At 54.5% G+C, this 17699-nt stretch overlaps 2 protein-coding genes across 10 annotated transcripts in view; one reads left to right on the top strand and one right to left on the bottom strand.

Moving 5' to 3' along the window:
- Positions 1 to 9775, bottom strand: part of CFAP99 (cilia and flagella associated protein 99) — a 34415-nt gene extending 24640 nt beyond the window's left edge. Inside the window, exons 1-2 of the mRNA XM_059379648.1 lie at positions 9349 to 9775; positions 1724 to 1851 (exon numbers count right to left, since the gene is read on the bottom strand). Of these exons, the coding sequence (XP_059235631.1) occupies positions 1724 to 1834 (111 nt within the window). The 5' untranslated portion in view covers positions 1835 to 1851; positions 9349 to 9775. The remainder of the gene's footprint in view (positions 1 to 1723; positions 1852 to 9348) is intronic.
- A 313-nt stretch (positions 9776 to 10088) lies between these two features.
- ZFYVE28 (zinc finger FYVE-type containing 28) overlaps positions 10089 to 17699 on the top strand; it is a 102558-nt gene continuing 94947 nt past the window's right edge. For all 9 annotated transcript variants that reach the window (XR_009400331.1, XR_009400326.1, XR_009400332.1 and 6 more), the window contains exon 1: positions 10089 to 10181. Coding sequence is in view for 6 of the 9 variants with exons in the window: in XM_059379578.1 (XP_059235561.1) it covers positions 10143 to 10181 (39 nt within the window). In the remaining 3 variants the exon portion in view is untranslated. The remainder of the gene's footprint in view (positions 10182 to 17699) is intronic.

The following is a 17699-nucleotide window of genomic DNA, read 5'->3' as shown; positions in this document are numbered from 1 at the left end:
TGACCCACACTATTTGTTGTAACAAACGCAACTTTCTGTAACAGTTGTTATTTAGAAATAAAGGACAGTAACTCCACTGTTTGTGCTGAGCAGTGGGGGAAAATTTTGGAGGGGCACAGGCAGAGGAGCCTTCTCAGAAGTGGAAGGTGAGACCCTCAAGGGAGGTCTTCCTTTTAGGACAAGAAGACTAACAGCAGTCATGGCTGCTGGGAAAGACCTGTGGCAGACAGAGAAGCTCAGCTGTGCCCTGGAGTAGCCCAAGGGGCCAGGCGGCAAGCAGGCACTGGGGAGGCCAGTTCCTCCTGGGGCTGGAGCATTGTGGCCTGACCACCTCCCCACCAAACCTAGGCTCTGAGGGCAAGAGCTCGAAAGAAGGGTGCAGGGGCCTGGGGGGAGGAGTGTTCCCCGAGACCTGCCTGGTCTTCCCCTGAGTGACACTGGGAGCAGGCCCTGGGTCAGCAGAGTCCCAAGCTTTCTCCTGTGGGAGAGGCTCTGGTTGCTGGAACCCCTCCAGCCTTTTTGTGTGCCTACCACCCAGGGCTCAGGACCCTTCAGCTGCCAGTGCCCACCTACCCCATCCTGTCTCTGGATTTTCAGGCTGCCATACCACAGGCAGCCCATAAAGGAGGAGAATCCCCTACCACACCCCAAGGGAAAGGGAGTCCGTCTCTGGCCTGGGGCCTGGCAAACGCTGCAGCTGAGCAGGTGGGGGGTAGTGGAGGTGGGGCCTGGTCACAGCTGTTCCCCAGGGGGTGGGTGCTAAATAGCTCCCAAGGGCCCTGGTAAAGCAATCAGAGGCAAACTTGCAGTAGAAGTTTGTGGCGTTCACACCACAGCCCAGCCTACCTTCAAGCCGCTGCAGGTGCAGTTGTTCTCAATGCTGGATGATGATGGTGGGTGGCGGGCGGTGGGCTATCCCACAGATTTTCCAATGGGACCCATGTTCCCAAAGTCCCGAAGGTCCCCCCGCAATGCACACTCCTGCTCCCTGGGCTCCGCCCTTGACACATGGCCGGTGGACACAAGGGCAGAGACCTCCATCCCAGCGAGGCCTCCGAGGGCTGCTGAGGGGTTGGGAGGGGCCAGAGCCACACCACTCCCATCCTGGGATCCTGCTGAGTGGTCTCTGTACATGCTGGAAATGGGGGTGGGCTGCAGTTGGGGCAGAAAAGGACAGGGACCATCCTGGGGCACAGGGACAGGGCTGAGTTGCCAAGGGGAAGGTCCCTTGTTTCTTCCAGGTGTAGATCACAAGAGGAAGGAGCGGTGGAGTGTGGGGTGGGCTCCTTCGGGCCTCACTGCTCTGTGGGAGGCCAGTTAGCCCACTCACTGTCCGTGCAGAGCTGCCCCAGGAAGGACGCCACTCTCCGGAGTGGTGGCCCATTTAACGTGACTCTTCCCTATTTTTGGTTTGGGATGGTACCGCACAGGTATGTCCTGGGTTGCGGAGGCCTTATTTCTTTTCACAACACTGGGGTGACATTCTGATCAACAAGAGTGCCTCTTGAGGTCACACATGGTGACCTGTCCCTGAAGGGTCATCGTTGTGACCTACAGTGACACCACGCACACCTAGGAGCTGTGCTCAAGGTCTCTCCACAGGTCAGAAGGGAAGCAGCTGTGAGGAAGGAATTTGATGTTGTTTTGCTAGAAGGTAACTAGCTACATGACAGGTGTCATGGGCAAGCCTCGCAGCAAGCCCCGAGCTGCCCTCTGGCCCTACCTGTAGGGCTGTGGATGTCGCCTCCAAGAACTGCTCAGGACTGTCCTTCTCAGGCTGAAATTTGTTCAATTGCTCAATGACAGTTTCAATGCATTTTCCATAGTAGGCCATCTTCCCAGGGCAGGACCCTAAAAGCAAACCACTCCAGGTCACATGCTCCACAGCCTCAGCAGGTGGCAAAGGCAGCCACAGACCCCTTAGCCACAGATAGCCTGGGGCCTCTGGGGAGCCTGGGGCCTCTCACAGTGAGGGAGTGTGTTAGAGGGAAGGAGGAACCCCAGCTGGGTAATCTCGGCCCACTTCCAGGACTGCATCCCTGCAGGCCTCTGCTACTTGCAGGGCCCAGGCTGGCCTTGGGGAGCCCTCACCCACAGCCCCTAGACGCTCCCAGGCACCCAATGTGGCCCCAAGGCCTGCAACTGTGCAAAGGTAGGGATGACCCCTGGGAGTGGGGGAAGCTCTGAGCAGCTCTCAGCCCAGGTGGGGTTCAGTGACTGTCTAGGCAGCAGGCCTTGCCCAGAGGGGTGGGTAACCTAATCCCCAAAGGCTGGAGCAAAAACAGTCCTCTGGTCACCAGAGCCAACACCCCCATTTTAAAGACGAAGGACCCAAAACCTAGAGAGAATGCACAATTGGTAAGTAGTCAGACCTGGTATGGGCACTGAACATTCCAGAAACATACTATCTCCAGGAGACCGGTTTGCCCAGAGACCCTCTCTGGGAGACATTGGAGAAGCTGTCTGGGGTGGGGCTGGGCCCCCAGGAACCAGTTCTAACAGGTAACCTCCAAATTGTCCTTGGAGAGGGGTGGACAGGCCCAGCAGGGGCTCCCTCCCCACCTGCCGCCCCCCTGCTGGTCTTCCCAGGCACCTGCTGTTGGCAGAGCCAGGCTGCCAGTGCCCTGGGGACCACTGAGGCACCTCTGTTTCACCCCCAACAACTTGGGATGGCTCTAGATAGCAGCCCCCAGCTGAGGCCCCCTAGGGGAGACAGGTCAGAAAAGCAAACTGTCACTAGGGTCCCCAGGGAGATGGGCTATCTCAGCCGATGTGGCCGCTGGCTGAGTCCCCCAGCGCTTTAAGGAGAGTGAGGACCAAATACCAGAGGTCGCCTCAGAGAACCTCTGACACGAAACACTGAAGCAAGCCAGCGAGAGGAGGAGCAGAGTTCAAGCCCAGATTCAAGCACACCCCCTCCCAAAGACTAGCCATATGGGATCTGAGGAACGAGGAACCCCGGCGGAAAACGGAGTTCTTGCAAATGAAAATATGGCAGCAGAACTAAAGATGTGAATACAAGGGGCAGAAGGTAAAGTTGAGAAAATCTCCCTGAGAGCAAAAAAATAATGAAGTCCAGGGGCCCTGGAGGGCTCAGTTGGTTAAGACTCTGCCTTTGGGGGCGCCTGGGTGGCTCAGTGGGTTAAGCCACTGCCTTCGGCTGGGGTCATGGTCTCAGGGTCCTGGGATCGAGCCCCGCGTTGGGCTCTCTGCTCCACAGGGAGCCTGCTTCCCCCTCTCTTTCTCTGCCTGCTGCTCTGCCTACTTGTGATCTCTCTCTGTGTGTCAAATAAATAAATTAAAAAAAAAAAAAAAAGATGCTGCCTTTGGTTTTGGTCGTGATCCTGGAGTCCTGGGATTGGGCCCTATGTTGGGCTCTCTGCTCTGCAGGGAGTCTGCTTTTCCCTCTGTCTATCTCCACACTTGTGCGTTCTCTCGCTCCAATGAATAAACAAAATCTTTTTTTAAAAAAAGATTTTATTTATTTATTTGACAGACAGAGATCACAAGTAGGCAGAGAAGCAGGCGGTGGGTGGGGGGGGAGAAGCAGGCCCCCTGCTGAGCAGAGAGCCTGATGTGGAGCTCGATCCCAGGACCCTAAGATCATGACCTGAGCCAAAGGCAGAGGCTTAACCCACTGAATCACCCAGGTGCCCCTGAATAAACAAAATCTTAAAAAAAAAAAAAAAAAAAAAGATGAAGATGCAGAAAGTAGAAGAAAAGCACACAGGAAAGCAGAGAACCTCTCCAAAAAGTCCACGTGCCAATTAACAGGCACTCCAGAAAGAGAAGAGGGGAATCAGGAGAGAAGATGTTACAGAAAGGAAGGATGGGTTGGTTTCCTGGTAGACGGGGCTCCCAAGTGCCTTTTGTCACCGAGGGAGAGAGCAGGTGGCCTCAGAAGGGACAGGAGTTTGGAGTGGCCTCAGATTACCCAGCATTGAATCCATCTCTGACCTGGACAGAAGGATGGCATGTGCAGACAGGCAAGGCCCCACCCCTTCCCTGTCGGTTCACACAAGGGACCAGAAAGCAAGAGAATTTCTAGGTGATAGCAGGTGGCAGGCCAAGGACATCAGAACCCAGTACAAGGGGCTCTAGCAGGAGCCCTGCACCTGGCACCGTTCTGAGTGGGTTTTACCAAGCGCTCAGGGAAAGAGGCTTCGACACTGCCCTGGTCAAGGTCAGGACCAGTCTGCATCCTCTCCCATCTGCTGGCTGCATCCCTGGGCCCCTGTACCACCCAGCCCTGCAGGCCTGACCTGGGGCTGTCCCCTCAGGGGCTGCTCCTGGGGCCAGCCCTACTTTGCAGGGACTGAAGCCAGCAGGACCCTCTCTTGTATGTGACTAGGAAAGTCCTTTCGAAACAGGGAAATGCACTGAGACCAGCCAATGGTCCTACAGAAACCAGGGCAAACTGCTGAAGGTAACGGCCAAGACCTGTGGGGGACTCTGGTGTGACACAGCCCTATTTCTACAACTGGTCTTGCCCCAAAGTGCGCATGAGTGATCAGTACCAAGGGAGTGAGCTCTGGGCACGACCTGAAGGAATCTCTGAGCCAAAGGTGGCACTGAGGGACGTGTAGCCAGTTCCTTTTCTTGGTGTGGGGCCTGGACTCTAGGGAGGGGGTCTGCCCAGATCCCGGCTCTGAGGGACCCCTTCCTGGGGTCTGGCTTGCAGTGACGGGCCTCAGGGGCCATGAAGGAAACACTGACTCTGGTGAAGTCCTGGAAGAGATTTATTTCCACCATTTGCAATCTTTGCCCTAGCAAGATTGGGTTTTTCTCCACCTAATGCAGCTGATGGACCCAGGAACACCTTATTTTATTAGGTAGGTTCTGTGCCCAGTGTGGGGGAAAGGCAGGAGGACCCAAGGCCCCTGGTAGATCAGACAGGGGCGGTGCTACCCTCTGAGGGGAGGGAGGTTTGGGGAGGAGTGGTCTCAGGTCAGGAGAGTCTCCTGCCACTAACAGCCATCATGAACAAATCCCTCCAAGTTCTCAGCTCCTGGGGGACCCTTCCTAATCTAGGATCCCAGATCCTGAGCCCTTTTCCTGCTTCTGCTTTACCCCAGCTCTGTCCACCAGGCTTCTCACTGGCTCCCACACCTCTGACATGTGTCTCCCGAAACTTGAACACTCTTTGTCCTCTCCCTGGTGAGCTCCTAGGCATCCCAACAACACCAGATGCAAACACAGCCCCTGTGGAGGCTGGCTTCCTCCTCCCCCAACTTGTCCCTTCTCTGTGCCTTCTCTGAACTCGTCTGAACTTGTGTGACGCCCCCATGAGCAGCTGGAGCAGGACCCTGCTTTCCTGCCTCTAAGTCCTGGCCCTTACTGGAGCTGGTCCCCAGCCAGTGCCACAGCTGTGTCTGCAGGGTGAACAACAGGGCACAAAAAGGTGCCAGAAGGTCCAGAAGGTGCCAGAAGGTGCCAGAAGGTACCCTAACCGGTACTCATAGTTTTAATCTGAAAGATGGCTTTGACACCCAGAGATAGATCTCCCCAAAGATCATATTAGTGTTTTTTAAAACCTGTGCTCCCATAGATCCTATAGTTCAACAGAGTTCAGTTTTATTGTTTCATTTAAATGGAGGATAACAGATATGACAAGATTTACTAAGCAAGTAGATGTGGATGAGAACAAACCCCTTGAGGAGTTGGAGATTGAGCCTCTCTGCCTGACTCGTGAGAACATCTCGGGGAGAGCCATTCCTGGGTGAAAGAGGCACCATGCCAACATAATAAAGGCAAATAACATTCACATATTCCAGAGCTCACAAGAAAATGAGTGCAACAAGTAAAAAGTCCGTTTTTATAGAAACAATGTTAAGGATGCAGTATCTTTTATCCCTTCTCCCGGCTCTCCCTTGGGGGCGCTGCCCCTAGATGGGGTCTCGCCCTTGACCCTACCATCCTGCCTCTGCTCTGAACACAGTTCAGCCTGGAGGAACCAAGAACAGTCAGAAAAGGGCTCCCTCCCTCCAGCAGCTGATTTGGGCGGTCTGCATGCAGGGGAGCTGCTCCAGGGCAGATGACTTTCCTGCCCTCCCTCCTATCCTGGAGCTGGAACATTCCAGAGAAAGCATGCTTCTAGCGGCCCTTTGGTGAGGACACAAGTCCACGAAGAGCAAGGGAACCACCCAAGCTGTCCCCCAAATCCAGAGCTGGCCTGGATAGAACAAACTGGAAGCTATGACAGCATGAGCCAGGTGGTGGCTGCAGAAGGGAGTCTGTGGGGGGTTGTGGGGAGGAGAGAGGGGTCCCTGGCTCACTGTCAGGCCCAGGGCTCCTGGGCCAGGGGATCTGCACCCTCACCCCAGCAAGCAGCAGCTGCACCAAGAAGGTGGACATCAGGAAAAGAGACCTTGGAGTTTTACGTTCTCACTGAAGTTGGCCTATGAGCTTAGGCAATATGATCACATGTCTGGGTGGGAGACAGGTATAAAGTCATCTGATTCTGATACATGCTCTTAGCTCCTTGGTTTTGTTTTAATGGGGGCAAAACCAGAGGTTGGGAAGTGGCATTTAATTCTCAAGATTTAACTCCCCTAATCAAGACTTGACCGCCTCATATTTAAGGAAACTTTAAAGGTGGGCTGGACCAAAGCTTCTCTTTTCTTAGCAAATTCTATTTATAGAAAGAAATGAGACTACAGGAGGTTTAAATTCCATCAGACACAAACCAGTTCAACAGTCTCAGCCACTAGAGAGCCTTCATTTCCATAGATACCAAATTGCATTAATTCATATACATTCTTTCCCTGGCTTTTGAGCCTAGTAAAATTCTCTGAAGGATTTTTGCCAAGTCATGCTCTGAAGGCTTGTGCTCTAAGTACAGACCCCCATGGCAGGTTTTGCTGGTTGCTTTTTAATCTCCAGACCCCCTTTCCTCCTGAGTAACAAAGCACCAAGTTTTAGTTGGGTTTTTTGCTGCCCAGCTGGAAGATGACATTCTCCCACCTTTGTGACAACTGGGTATGCCATGAAGGTGTGAGATTTCAGGACATTCTTTCTAAAAAGGCAGAGGCATACATGCTTTTTCTCTTTCCCATCCTGCTGCCTGGACTCAGAAGTGATGGCAGGAACTTGGGCAGCCATTCTGGACTGTGAGGAAACATGTTCAAGATGGCAGAGAAGGAAGAGAGAAGAACCAAGTCCCTGGTGGCTTTCTATAGCTGCTATATCTTCCAGGATTGCCTCCCCACTAACCTCCTTTATGGAAACATGAATGATCTTATTTGGGTCACTATGATCTTGGGGGTTTTTGTTACATGTAGCTTAATCTAATCTTTAAAAATTTTTAAAAAGATGCTATTTATTTAAGAGAGAGAGAGAGACAGAGAACATGAGCGGGGGGGGGGGGGGCAGAGGGGGAAGCAGTTTCCCCAAGAGCAGGGAGCCTGATGTGGGGCTTGATTCCAGGACTCTGGGATCATGATCCAAGCCAAAGGCAGCCACTTAACCTACTGAGCCACCTGGGGTGCCCCTAAAAAATTTTAAAAGATTTTTTTATTTTAGGGAGAGAGAGAGCGAGAGCAAGAGTGAACATGAGCAAGGGGAGGGGCAGAGAGAGAAAGAAGCAGACTCCCTACTGAGCGGGAGCCAGACACAGGGCTCTATTCCATAACCCATAAGATCATGACCTAAGCCAAAGCCAAGAGTCGATGCTTAACCAACTCAGCCGCCCAGGCACCCCTAGCTTAATCTTAAGATTAAGAACCTAATCTTAACTGATATACTCACTTCCCTGAAGCCAGCCTTCCTCCCAAGCACAGTTTCAAACTGGGAGGCATCGGGGGAAGCCTCTGCACAGCAGTAACAGCCCCAGCCTTGGAGTTGGCCAAGGACAGAACCATAGAGAGCAGGCACCCAAGTTTCTATCCCGAGTTCTCATGCTAGAAGCACTGGCTGGGGAGGAGGAGGTCTTAGGGGGAAAGATGGAGAGTCCATTTGGGCATGTTGAGTTTAAGGGGACTTGTTAGACTTCTACCGGCAAAGAATAGGTAACGGGGTCTGCAGTCCCAGGGTGATGTTCAGGCTAGAGATATACGTTTTGGAAAGGTCAGGAGAAAATGGTTTTTTATCAGACTGTGTGACTGCAGAAAATCACCCAGGGAAGGAGTGAAGAGAAGAGCTTCCAAGGACTGAGTCCTGGAGCTCTTGTGTTAGGAGGCTGGGAAACAGAGGGGACCCCAGCCAAGAAGACTGAGAAGGAGCAACCACAAGAGGAGAGTCAGGGAGTGTGATCTGTTCCAGTCAAGCAAGGTGGCGTGTTAAGGAGGCAAGCACTTGGCCGGGTTGCCTGCTGCTGACAGTTCCAGGAAGAGATGGGGATCTGATCACTGGACTTAGCAATATCGGGGTCAACAATGACTTTGATGAAGAACTTTGGAGTAGGAGTTGGGTAAAAATCTGATTAGAGTGAAAAATCAGACCTGGAGCCCACAAGAGTGGGCTCCAGAAAGAAGATGCAGAAGAGCTGAAGATAAGAGGCAACTCAGGGTGTGTGGGTAGTGTGTTTGCTGCTTACGGGAGCAGCGATTCAGTAGTAGCTGGAGGGAGTAGGGAACATCAACCAGGCACTCAAAAATGAACATGGCCCACCACCAGTACATAAGGAAATCCCCGAGGCTGCTTGTGCCCAGTCTCATTGACTCTCATAGACTAAAGAGCTCAGGGACCCAGAGCCATCAGAGCACTTAGCCCTGGGACCACTGATAAATAACAGGAGTCTCAGAGAGTAAGTTCTCTACCAAGGGAGACATTCCTTCCATTTCCTGCACCCCAAGTCTGCACATTTCAGAACACCGATAGAGAGGTGCTGGGTGGGGTCAGGGGAAAGTGCGAAACTGCTGGGGGCCTGCTGTCCTTGATCTGGACCCTCTCCTAAAGCCAAGAGCATAGCAGCATCTTCTCCCTCAGTTTCCACAGCTGTCAATGGGAATTTAAGTTTTTTTGTATTCAACACATTTGTTTTTAGCTCTCTGCTTGATACATAATAGGTTCTTAGATTTTGGTGATTGTCTTTATGGATCCAAATTAGGGCACGGTTGGGGGAAGTAGTAAATACGGTAGAAAATCTTTATGAAAAGCACCGTTTATTGTAGCGATTAAAAAGAAAACAAAAGCACAGTTAACTTTAATCAAGAAGCTGGGAAGAAGCCCAGAAAGGTGGTCAGCGAAAGCAAGATGAGAAGCAAAAGGAGGATGAGCACCGCCTGCAGACCATGGGAAGCTACTGGAGAGAGGCGCTGGTGCTGAGGGGACGGCTGAGGGGACGGCTGAGGGGACCGGCCTCGCCCTCCTCCCTATCGGCTCCCTACCTGCTTCCTTCCCACCTCCTACCTGCGGGCCGGCTTCGCGGGCGCTCCTGCCGCCAACCTCCCGTCCCACTTCCACCCGCAGCCACAGCAGATGCCAGAGCCAGCGGGTGCGGCAGGTCTCACAAAGCCAGGCGGGTCCCCCACTTCACGCTTACTCAGCCGGGACCTCCGCCACAAGCCGGGACAGGGGGTGTGCTCAAGGGCGCAGTTTGGACGTCGTCACCTAGCAACCGGCTTGCACGCTCCGGCTCTCCCTGCGGAAAGACTACAAGCCCCAGAATACACAGCGCCCCCTGCGCGACCAAGGGCGGTGTTTCCAGGGCCCCGCCTCCCCGCAATGCCCATCGGGACTTGTAGTTTTTCGCCGTTCCCGGGAGCGCTGGGTCGCCCTCGGGGAGCGCGCCTCGGGCGGGGCGCGGCACGGCGCCTCGGGATTGGGCGGGCGGGCAGGGGGCTCGCGGCGCGTCGGCGCATGTGCGGCGAGCGGCGCGGTGGCCCGCGAGGCGCGGGTTGTCAGTGAGCCGCGAGGAGCCGGCGCCGCGGTGCCAGCGTCTGTCTGCCCGCCGGTTCGCCTGCTGCGGGGCTGGGGGTCCGCCCTGCGCGCCGCTAGCGGAGCATCTCCGACCGCGCACCTGCCCCGCGCACCTGTCCGCCACCCTCCGCCAGGCCCCGCGCTGGGCTCCGCTCGCGCCAGCCGCCCAGGCACCGCGCGGGCCCCGGCCCGGCCCTGCCCCCGCGTCCGCCCCGCGCTGCAGCCGGGCGGGGCGCAGCGCTGCGGAGGCGAGGGCCGCGGGGCCGGGTCCGCGCGGCGCGGCGATGATGAACAGGTTCCGAAAGTGGCTGTACAAACCCAAGGTGAGCGCCCGCCCCTCCTCGGGTGACTGGCCCTCTCTCGCCTGCCGCGACACCCTCGACCTCCACTCCGCTACCCGCACGCGCGGCCGCGGGACCCCTGCGGCGGGTCCCGCCTCTCCTGCCCCTTCCCCGGCGGGGTCTTGGACTCTCCTGCTCTCGCGCGCGGACCTGGGCGCTCTTTCCCCTCTGGCGCGGCAGGGACGCGCCCAGCTCCCTGCTCATCCCTGTTATGCGTGGCTCCGGGCTCGCATCCCGTGGTCCCCGGCCCGCAGCCCAAAGCGGACCCCTCCTACTTCTCCTGGGTCCCGGAGGGACCTTTCCATCCCTCTTCCCTGCCTCGGAGGGCTCCCTTATTCTTCTGCCCGCCCCCGTTATCCTGGACCCAGAATGTGCCTCCCAGCCTCCGGCCGCACTCCGGAGGAGACCCTCTCCCCACTTCCCCAGTTTCGGAGGGGACCCCCATTTTTCCTCTTCCCGGGTCCCGCTGCCCCGGACCTGCGTTCCCCCAACTAGCGCTGATCCTCCCCTCGGCCCTGTCCTTGGCCCGTGCCCACCCGCGTACTCTTGAACCCAGGGCGGGTGCCTTCCTCGGCCGCGGGGTCGGGGTCCGGGCGGCGCGCCTCGCGCCTCGTTGGCTGCGCCAGTCGCACTGCGGGCGCTGCGTCCCCGCGCCGGCCCCGGCTCGTGTCCGCTGTGGCCGGCGCGGGGCTGGGGACGGGGGTGCGGGGCGCAGGGTCCTGGCCGCAAGCTGGGGGCCGGCACAGCGGGGCGGGCGGGAGCGTTGGGGCCCTGGCTGGGGGCGATACCGCTCGGGTGGGGTCACCCAACAACCTAGGGACATGGAGGCCGCAGTGGCACTGACCGATCCGAGGAACCCGCTGCTGCCCCCGCGCTGACCGCTTTTCTGGATCCGGCTTCCCCGCCCTCCCAGGCGTCGGTGGTCTCTCAGGGTGGGAGGTTTCTTTAAATCCGTGCCCTTTGGATTCGCCCAATCGGGGGAGGCAGCAGGTCTGTTTGAGAGACCGGCGCCCCGGGTCCTAGGATGAGCCCAGGGATCTGCGGGGTTTGTGCGTTCCGTGTTTGGGGTCAGAGAGTTCTCCGGAGCGTATGGTTGAGGGTTTAGGATGCCAGCGGTGCGCCTTGCTCCTCCTTGGCCTCACCCGAAGAGGAGCTGGGTTCTTCGCGGCCAGGGGCAGCCGCCTCCCGCTCCCAACCTTCTTGTCATGTAGCAGCTCCTTGTCCCTGCAACCCTGGTGTTCCCCGGGTCTGCGTGTGGTATGGGGCCGCCCTGACCTCTGCCATTTCCCACCAGACCGCTCCTGGCTGCAGTTCCCCCCAGGCCAGTCTCTGTTCCCCTGCCATACTGCTGTAGGTTGCCTGGGGAGGTGGCAGGCTCTGCACAGGTTATCTGGACAAGGAATGGCTTTTTGCTTGTGTGACCTTTGTCCCCAGTTAAGGAAAATCGAGTCTGCCTGCTGAAAGGTCATTAGGGTGGTCCACAGTGTTCTTTTTTCAGTGTGTATGCCAGCAAGGGCTGGCGGGGGAAATGTACCATAGATCAAGTAACCTGGTATTTCCAGAAACACTGTCAGGAGTCCAGGGGCTCTGGGATGACTTTCCCAGCTATAGGTCTGCAGTGGCCTTGCTTCCAGGATCACATAACTGTGTCGTATTGTTGGAAGGGGAGAAAAAGTAATTCTGGGCCATATGTTTCATTAACAACTGCATACTTTCAGTGATCCTGCCTGTTTCAGTTTAGGGAAAAGTCTTTAAAAGTGGAAACTGATACTGCCCTTGAGGTTGTGCCCGGGAATTGAGAATGGTGTCCCTAGTTTTCTCTCTTCGGCAAGCAGCTGCCCTTCCAAGGCAAGGTCCAGGGACTGGCCTGGGCAAGGGAGAGAGTCGTGATGGAGAATCCAGCTACAGGGGAAGGGAGGGGTCATGGTTCATCGGGTCCTCCATGTCGTCTGGGGTCATGTTGTCTGGTATTTGTCCCTGACCCTTGGACTCAAAGACACATCTGCACTTGAGGTCTTTGCATCTGGCTGTGGCATGCTGCCCTGCAGTCAACTTGAGTTTGGGCTGTCTCTTATTTGAGATCTGTCTTTGGAGTTAAATGTCTTGATTGTTTGAAGGGGTAGAATATGTTAGGTCTCACCGCAGTAGCCTTTCATTTTTCAAGCAAAGCTCAGACTTTTGTCTGGGTTTCTGAATTGAATTTTGTTTCCCCTATCATCTAATTTAACCTATTGGGCACAAGTGAGCACAGACTCAGTCTTGGGAAGATTCTGGGCTGGAGGAGCAGAAGTGTGAGTGTTAGCTTTCGGGGGATGTGTCTGGGGGAGACTGTGGCCTGCAGTTAGGATTTTCCCCTCACTTTTGTATTTAGATAGATGCACAATTCAAACTGCATTCTTGATGTAATCCCTGCTTTGGTTTAAAACCGAACACTGAGCTGCTTGTTCATTACAATGCAGTGGAAAATATTCTGAAGCCAAAAATACTCATTGTTCTTGCAGTTGAAAAAAGCACTTAGAAATGCTTTAAAACATTCTGACACTTAAAATTTTTGATATCTGAATCATTAATAAGTACCTCAGTTGACTAAAAAAAAAAAAAAAAAAAACCCAATGTGCAATACACTTGTTTAACATTAAAACGACATTACCCATCTCTCATTTTTCCATTTATTTTCTTTAAGGCAGTTTCTTTAAGGCAGATTGGTCCATATTACCTGGATGGTGAAAGCTGCGTGCTTATCAGCCTGCCCTTCATGATGTTGGTGATGTGCTTTTTTTGGCTTTTGTTTAAGGAAAGTCCTTCCAAGAAAGAGTTAACTAAATTAAAAAAAATTTTTTTTGAAGATATTATTTATTTAGTTGAGAGAGAGTGCAAGAGCATGAGCACAAGCAGGGGGAGTGTCAGGCAGAGGGAGAGGGAGAAGCAGAAGCCCCAGATCCCGTTACTGGACTCTATCTCAGGACCCTGGGATCATGACCTGAGCCAAAGGCAGATACTTAATTGACTGAGCCACCCAGAAACCCCAGTAATTAACTTTAAAAAGGTGAAACCTTTTGGAATAGTTGGTGTCTTCATTTGAAGGAAAAATATTATGCTTGTGTTTCTTGCTGGGTTATAAGTTTCTTGTTGATGCCCAGTTACTGTGCTAAGGGGTGAGATGGTGACATGGTGGAAGGGGTCCCACACTAGGCACAGCCAGGACGTCTTGGCCGCCGTCAAAGAGCATCCTTATGATGGCACAGGTTAAATTTGTGCTTTCCATCTTTGAGGAAGAACTGATGGGTGGGCAGGCTATGCTGTCTAGCTGGATGGGGGTTGCCCTGCTCAGCCATGGACCCCACGGTGAGCTCTCTCATCTCACCCCCAAACCACTTCTGGGTGTGGTTCATTAATCTTCCTTGGAAATACAGTGCTTTAGTGGGCAATGTTTATCTGGAAACTTTCAGTATTCAGTATTCAGGATTCTTAAAGAGAAGCCTGAGTAATGGGATGGGTATGTGTGCTTTCTGGAAGGACTCTATGAGCTCTGTGAAGTCTGCCTGGGTGTACATCCAGATGGGGTGTTTGTGGAACTTCCTGCTGGTGGCTCTTGGCTTACCCCAGCCTCAGTGGGCTAGGGGCTCCAGAGCTCTGTCCGGGGTCCCTCCTGGTTTCCAGAGTCCCTGGCCACCTAGTCCCGGCAGTGGAGCTGGCCCTCTGTTCCTTGACCACCTGGCAGAGGGGGCTGGACCGTGGGACGGCAGTGGCAGGTAGGAGCCCTCCGGGTAGTAAACCTGCAGGTCACGGAGCCACAGGAAAGGCCTCGGTTTGTGTTTGCATATTGCCTAGACTGGTCATCCTCTCAGGGCTCCTCTGCAGAGGCCTGGAGAAACACAACCAGGGCACCAGCTAACCCCAAGGCACAGGGCAGCATGGGGGGGGGGTTGCGGTGGAGGCCAGAAAGACGTGTGGTCTTCCCTCCTCTGGGGTCCTGCAGCCTCTGGGTCTGGGAGGGCAGCATCAGCGTGTGCCTCGATTTCCCTGTTGGAGTCTAGTGCCGGCTGCAGACACCATTTCAGGGGCTTGGGGTTTTAGTGTGAATGTGCATCAGGCTGCGGAAGGATTGGTTTTCAGCTGATGCGGTCTGAGTACCCAGCTACGGCTGAAGTTGTCCTTGGGGTAGCTCGCTTCCCTCTTTTTCTCTCTGAGGTGAGCTGCTGGGAAGCCAGTGTTTGGGAAACCTGGCCACGCCGGTTGTGCCAGGCCCGAGCTCCCTTTGCCAGCAGGTGCCAGGCAGAGGGGGAGTCCTGGGAAGGAGGCTCGGCAGTGCTGAGTCACAGCGGGCTTGGCTGGCCCACACACCCATCTCTGTCAGCTCTGAATTCTGAAGGCAAGGGCCCCTCCCAGAGAGTCTTCCCTAGGCTGTAGCAGCACTGAGAGGCCGCTGGCATGTGGGAGGGCTACAGAGGTCCCCTAGCCCTGCAGGGGGCTTGCGGAGCCCACCCTGCCAGTGGTGCAGGCGTGACTCTGGCGAAGAGGCTCAGTCCCATTTCCCAGGCTCTGCTGTGTTCCTGTGTGTGGCCTCCCTGCACCAGCCCTGTGCCATTGGCTTCTGCAGGCTGGGGAGAGGCTGAGTGGCTGCCGGGGGGGGGGGTGAGTGTCATGTCTCTGCCAGCTCTGATGTCAGCAGTTAGGGCTGCAGTTTTCGGTCAGAGCAGTGTACGAACGGGAAGTGTCCAATAGGCTTTCTGCTAAGTGGGCGGGTCACAGGCAGGGATCTTCAGGGTCGCCTAATTGGTATCTGACCTCAGAGTCCAGCGGTGGGCGTGCTGCCCCCCCCCCTCTGAATGGGAAGCCTGCTGGGTAATTACATTCAACTTTAAGAAGAGACACGTAATTTCAGGATGCACTAGTCCCTCTCCTAAAGCTTCCAGGAATTCCCAGAACCCCAGAGAGGCTTCTTTTAAATGTGCGAGGATGTACATCTAAGAGCCTGTGAATGACTCAGTAGTCCTCTGCCATTGTTGGCGTTGATGGCACTGGGCCGCCACGGCTCCCGAGGGGTCTGCATGCGCCCATGCAAAGGTGGGTGATGGGGAGTGACCACGGCTCAGGAAAGTGGGTACCTGGTGTGCGTGGGCAGCAGCCACCTCCTGGGCCTCATTGGCCTGTCATGACTGACCACCATGGCATGTGTCCAAACAGTGTGGAGGCCGCCGACAGGGCAGCAGAGGCTCCCACACTGGGACCTGGGTGGGAATCCTCACCCCCTCCTGCCCAGTGCTGTGCCTCAGTTTCCCCATTTGAGGTGGGGAACTTGAGGAGATCATCTTGTCAGGTGCTCATAGGAGTGGCTCAGGAAGTGACCGCTATCCACATCAGTAGCACTCGCAGGTGTGGACTGAAGGCAGGACCATACATGTATCCCCTGGAGTCCACCATCACTGAGGTTTCCAGTGACTTCAAGGTCGATTTGAGCATAAAGCTATCCTAAAAGATGCATCCTGTCTCTCCACCCTCACTTTCTGTGGCCGTTGGGTACTGGGTTGCTGGGAACAGGCCCTGACTCAGGACACCTCAGGCATCCTGTTGGGCCTGGTCACAAATAATGACAAGGATGAGTAATAGTGATCTGCCTCTGTGCCCTCCTGGGGCTGAGATGCAGCCGTGTGCTCACCAGCTTCCCGGCTTTGGCTCTCCAGGGAGAAGTGGGGGCCGGGTTTTAGCCCTTGTGGGCACCACTGGGTTCCACCGTGTCAGGTCTGGCCCCCAAACCTATCAAGCCTTCTTCCTGTGGCCAGTGAGCCCCATTCCTTGGCCAGAGCCTCGAGATCCTATAGAGGACGCTGGAGCTATTTGGTGGCCAAGGCTGGGTGTAAATGACAGCTCAGGGGAGATGGCTAAGGCGCTAAGGTTTTGGGGGTGCTTGTTAACATTTGCTCTTCCCTGTTGTACAAACGAGATCTCAGACATGAGATGTTAACTTTCGCAGCCAGGACAAGGGCAGGCGAAGTTGGAACTGCAGTCTCTTTGGCCCCAGAATTCGCAAGCACCTCGGTCCTGAGCTGTGTGTTTCCTGCAGGAAGGAACCGAAGCTGTCATTGGTGTTTACATGAGTCCCATTTGATGAAACAATTGCTTTTGTACTTTTCACAGTTGGATTGCAAAGAAACTTAGATATTGATGGGCAATTCAACTGTTTGAAGGAGGAAGACAAAAATGAATGGATTTTTTTTTTTCTTTTACTGATCTGAATAGATTAAGCAGAAGTAGAATAGAACGTTTCATATTATGGTAATTTATGTAGAGTAGTTGGGTAAGATGAATGGAAGGTTTTTTTCCTTCTTACAGTAAGTATTTTAAAAGTTCTTCCATTTCTCCTTGTTTTGTGCTGGGTGGAGGCAGGGGAATGTTGGGGGCACTGCAAGTGGGGCTCCCTTCATGGCTGAGGGGTCCTTTGAGCTCTGCACAGGGGCTCCGCTCCATGACTCTCTGCCCTGGGGGGTTTGCCGATGATCTCCCATGACCACGCCCATGACTGACCGCCAAACATCGTATGCTGGGTTCTTGGGGAAAAGGGGTTTTCATCCCCACTCACTATGGGCACAGTGTCTTTAGGGCAACCATTTTTCCTTTGGGTTTTTCGTTTTTGAGAATGTTTCCTGTGATTTTTAGGATATTGTAATTGTAAAAAATGTCTAGAAGTCTAGAAGCAGAATCAAGTACTTTCATGTCAGATACATTTAGCATTGCATACCCATGTTTATAACAACATTCTACCAAATAGCCAGAAGATGCCAGCAGCTCAACTGTCTTCCAACAGTGAATGAGTAAGTGAAGTGTGGTCTGTCCACACGATGGAGTGTTATTTACCCAGGAAAAGGCCATACGAGTTGTTACATGGATGAGTCTTGCCATGTACTGCCACTGAAATGCACACTTTACAGTGGATAATCCAATCTTATGTGAATTTCACCTCAATACAAAAAATTTAGCAGTTCTTGAGAGTTCTTTGAGAACTGTGACATTTTTAGAGGTAAATTACAAGGGAAAGGACATTTGCAGCCAAGTAAGTAAAGAGTTGCTCGGGACTGGGTTTCCTGAGGGGCTTGGCACCCTTAGGCTCTCTGAAACAACCCCTACCAGGCCACTCCCCCAGCCACCTCACTGGGGATCTCATTACCACAGATGAGGGACCCCCCGTGTCCCTGCTCCCTGTCATTCCACCCTGTGCCCTGCTAGGCCCCTCTGTCCCGGGGTAACTCGAAGACAGCAGTGAGGTGTCCTGTGTGCTAGGGCTTGTCCTTAAGGCCTACTTCTGTCAGCTTTCTGAAGCCAGAGCCTGTTCCCCGGAGCTGCCCCGGGGAGAGCCAGTCCTGGCAGTGTGTGGCACTCACACTCTGTGCCTGCTTGTGAGGGATTTCAGGGGTCCAGGTGTGCAAAGTGGGGGCGCCTCATCCTGGAGGAGCAGCCGTTGGTCAGCAGAGTGGGTGGGAAGAGTGCTGGGCATCACGCAGG

The sequence above is a fragment of the Mustela nigripes genome, chromosome 1 (genome assembly GCF_022355385.1).
Source record: "Mustela nigripes isolate SB6536 chromosome 1, MUSNIG.SB6536, whole genome shotgun sequence".
Taxonomy (NCBI): Eukaryota; Metazoa; Chordata; class Mammalia; order Carnivora; family Mustelidae; genus Mustela; species Mustela nigripes.
The sequence above is the reverse complement of the archived record's forward strand: the minus strand, read 5'-3'. Positions and strand labels throughout refer to the sequence as shown.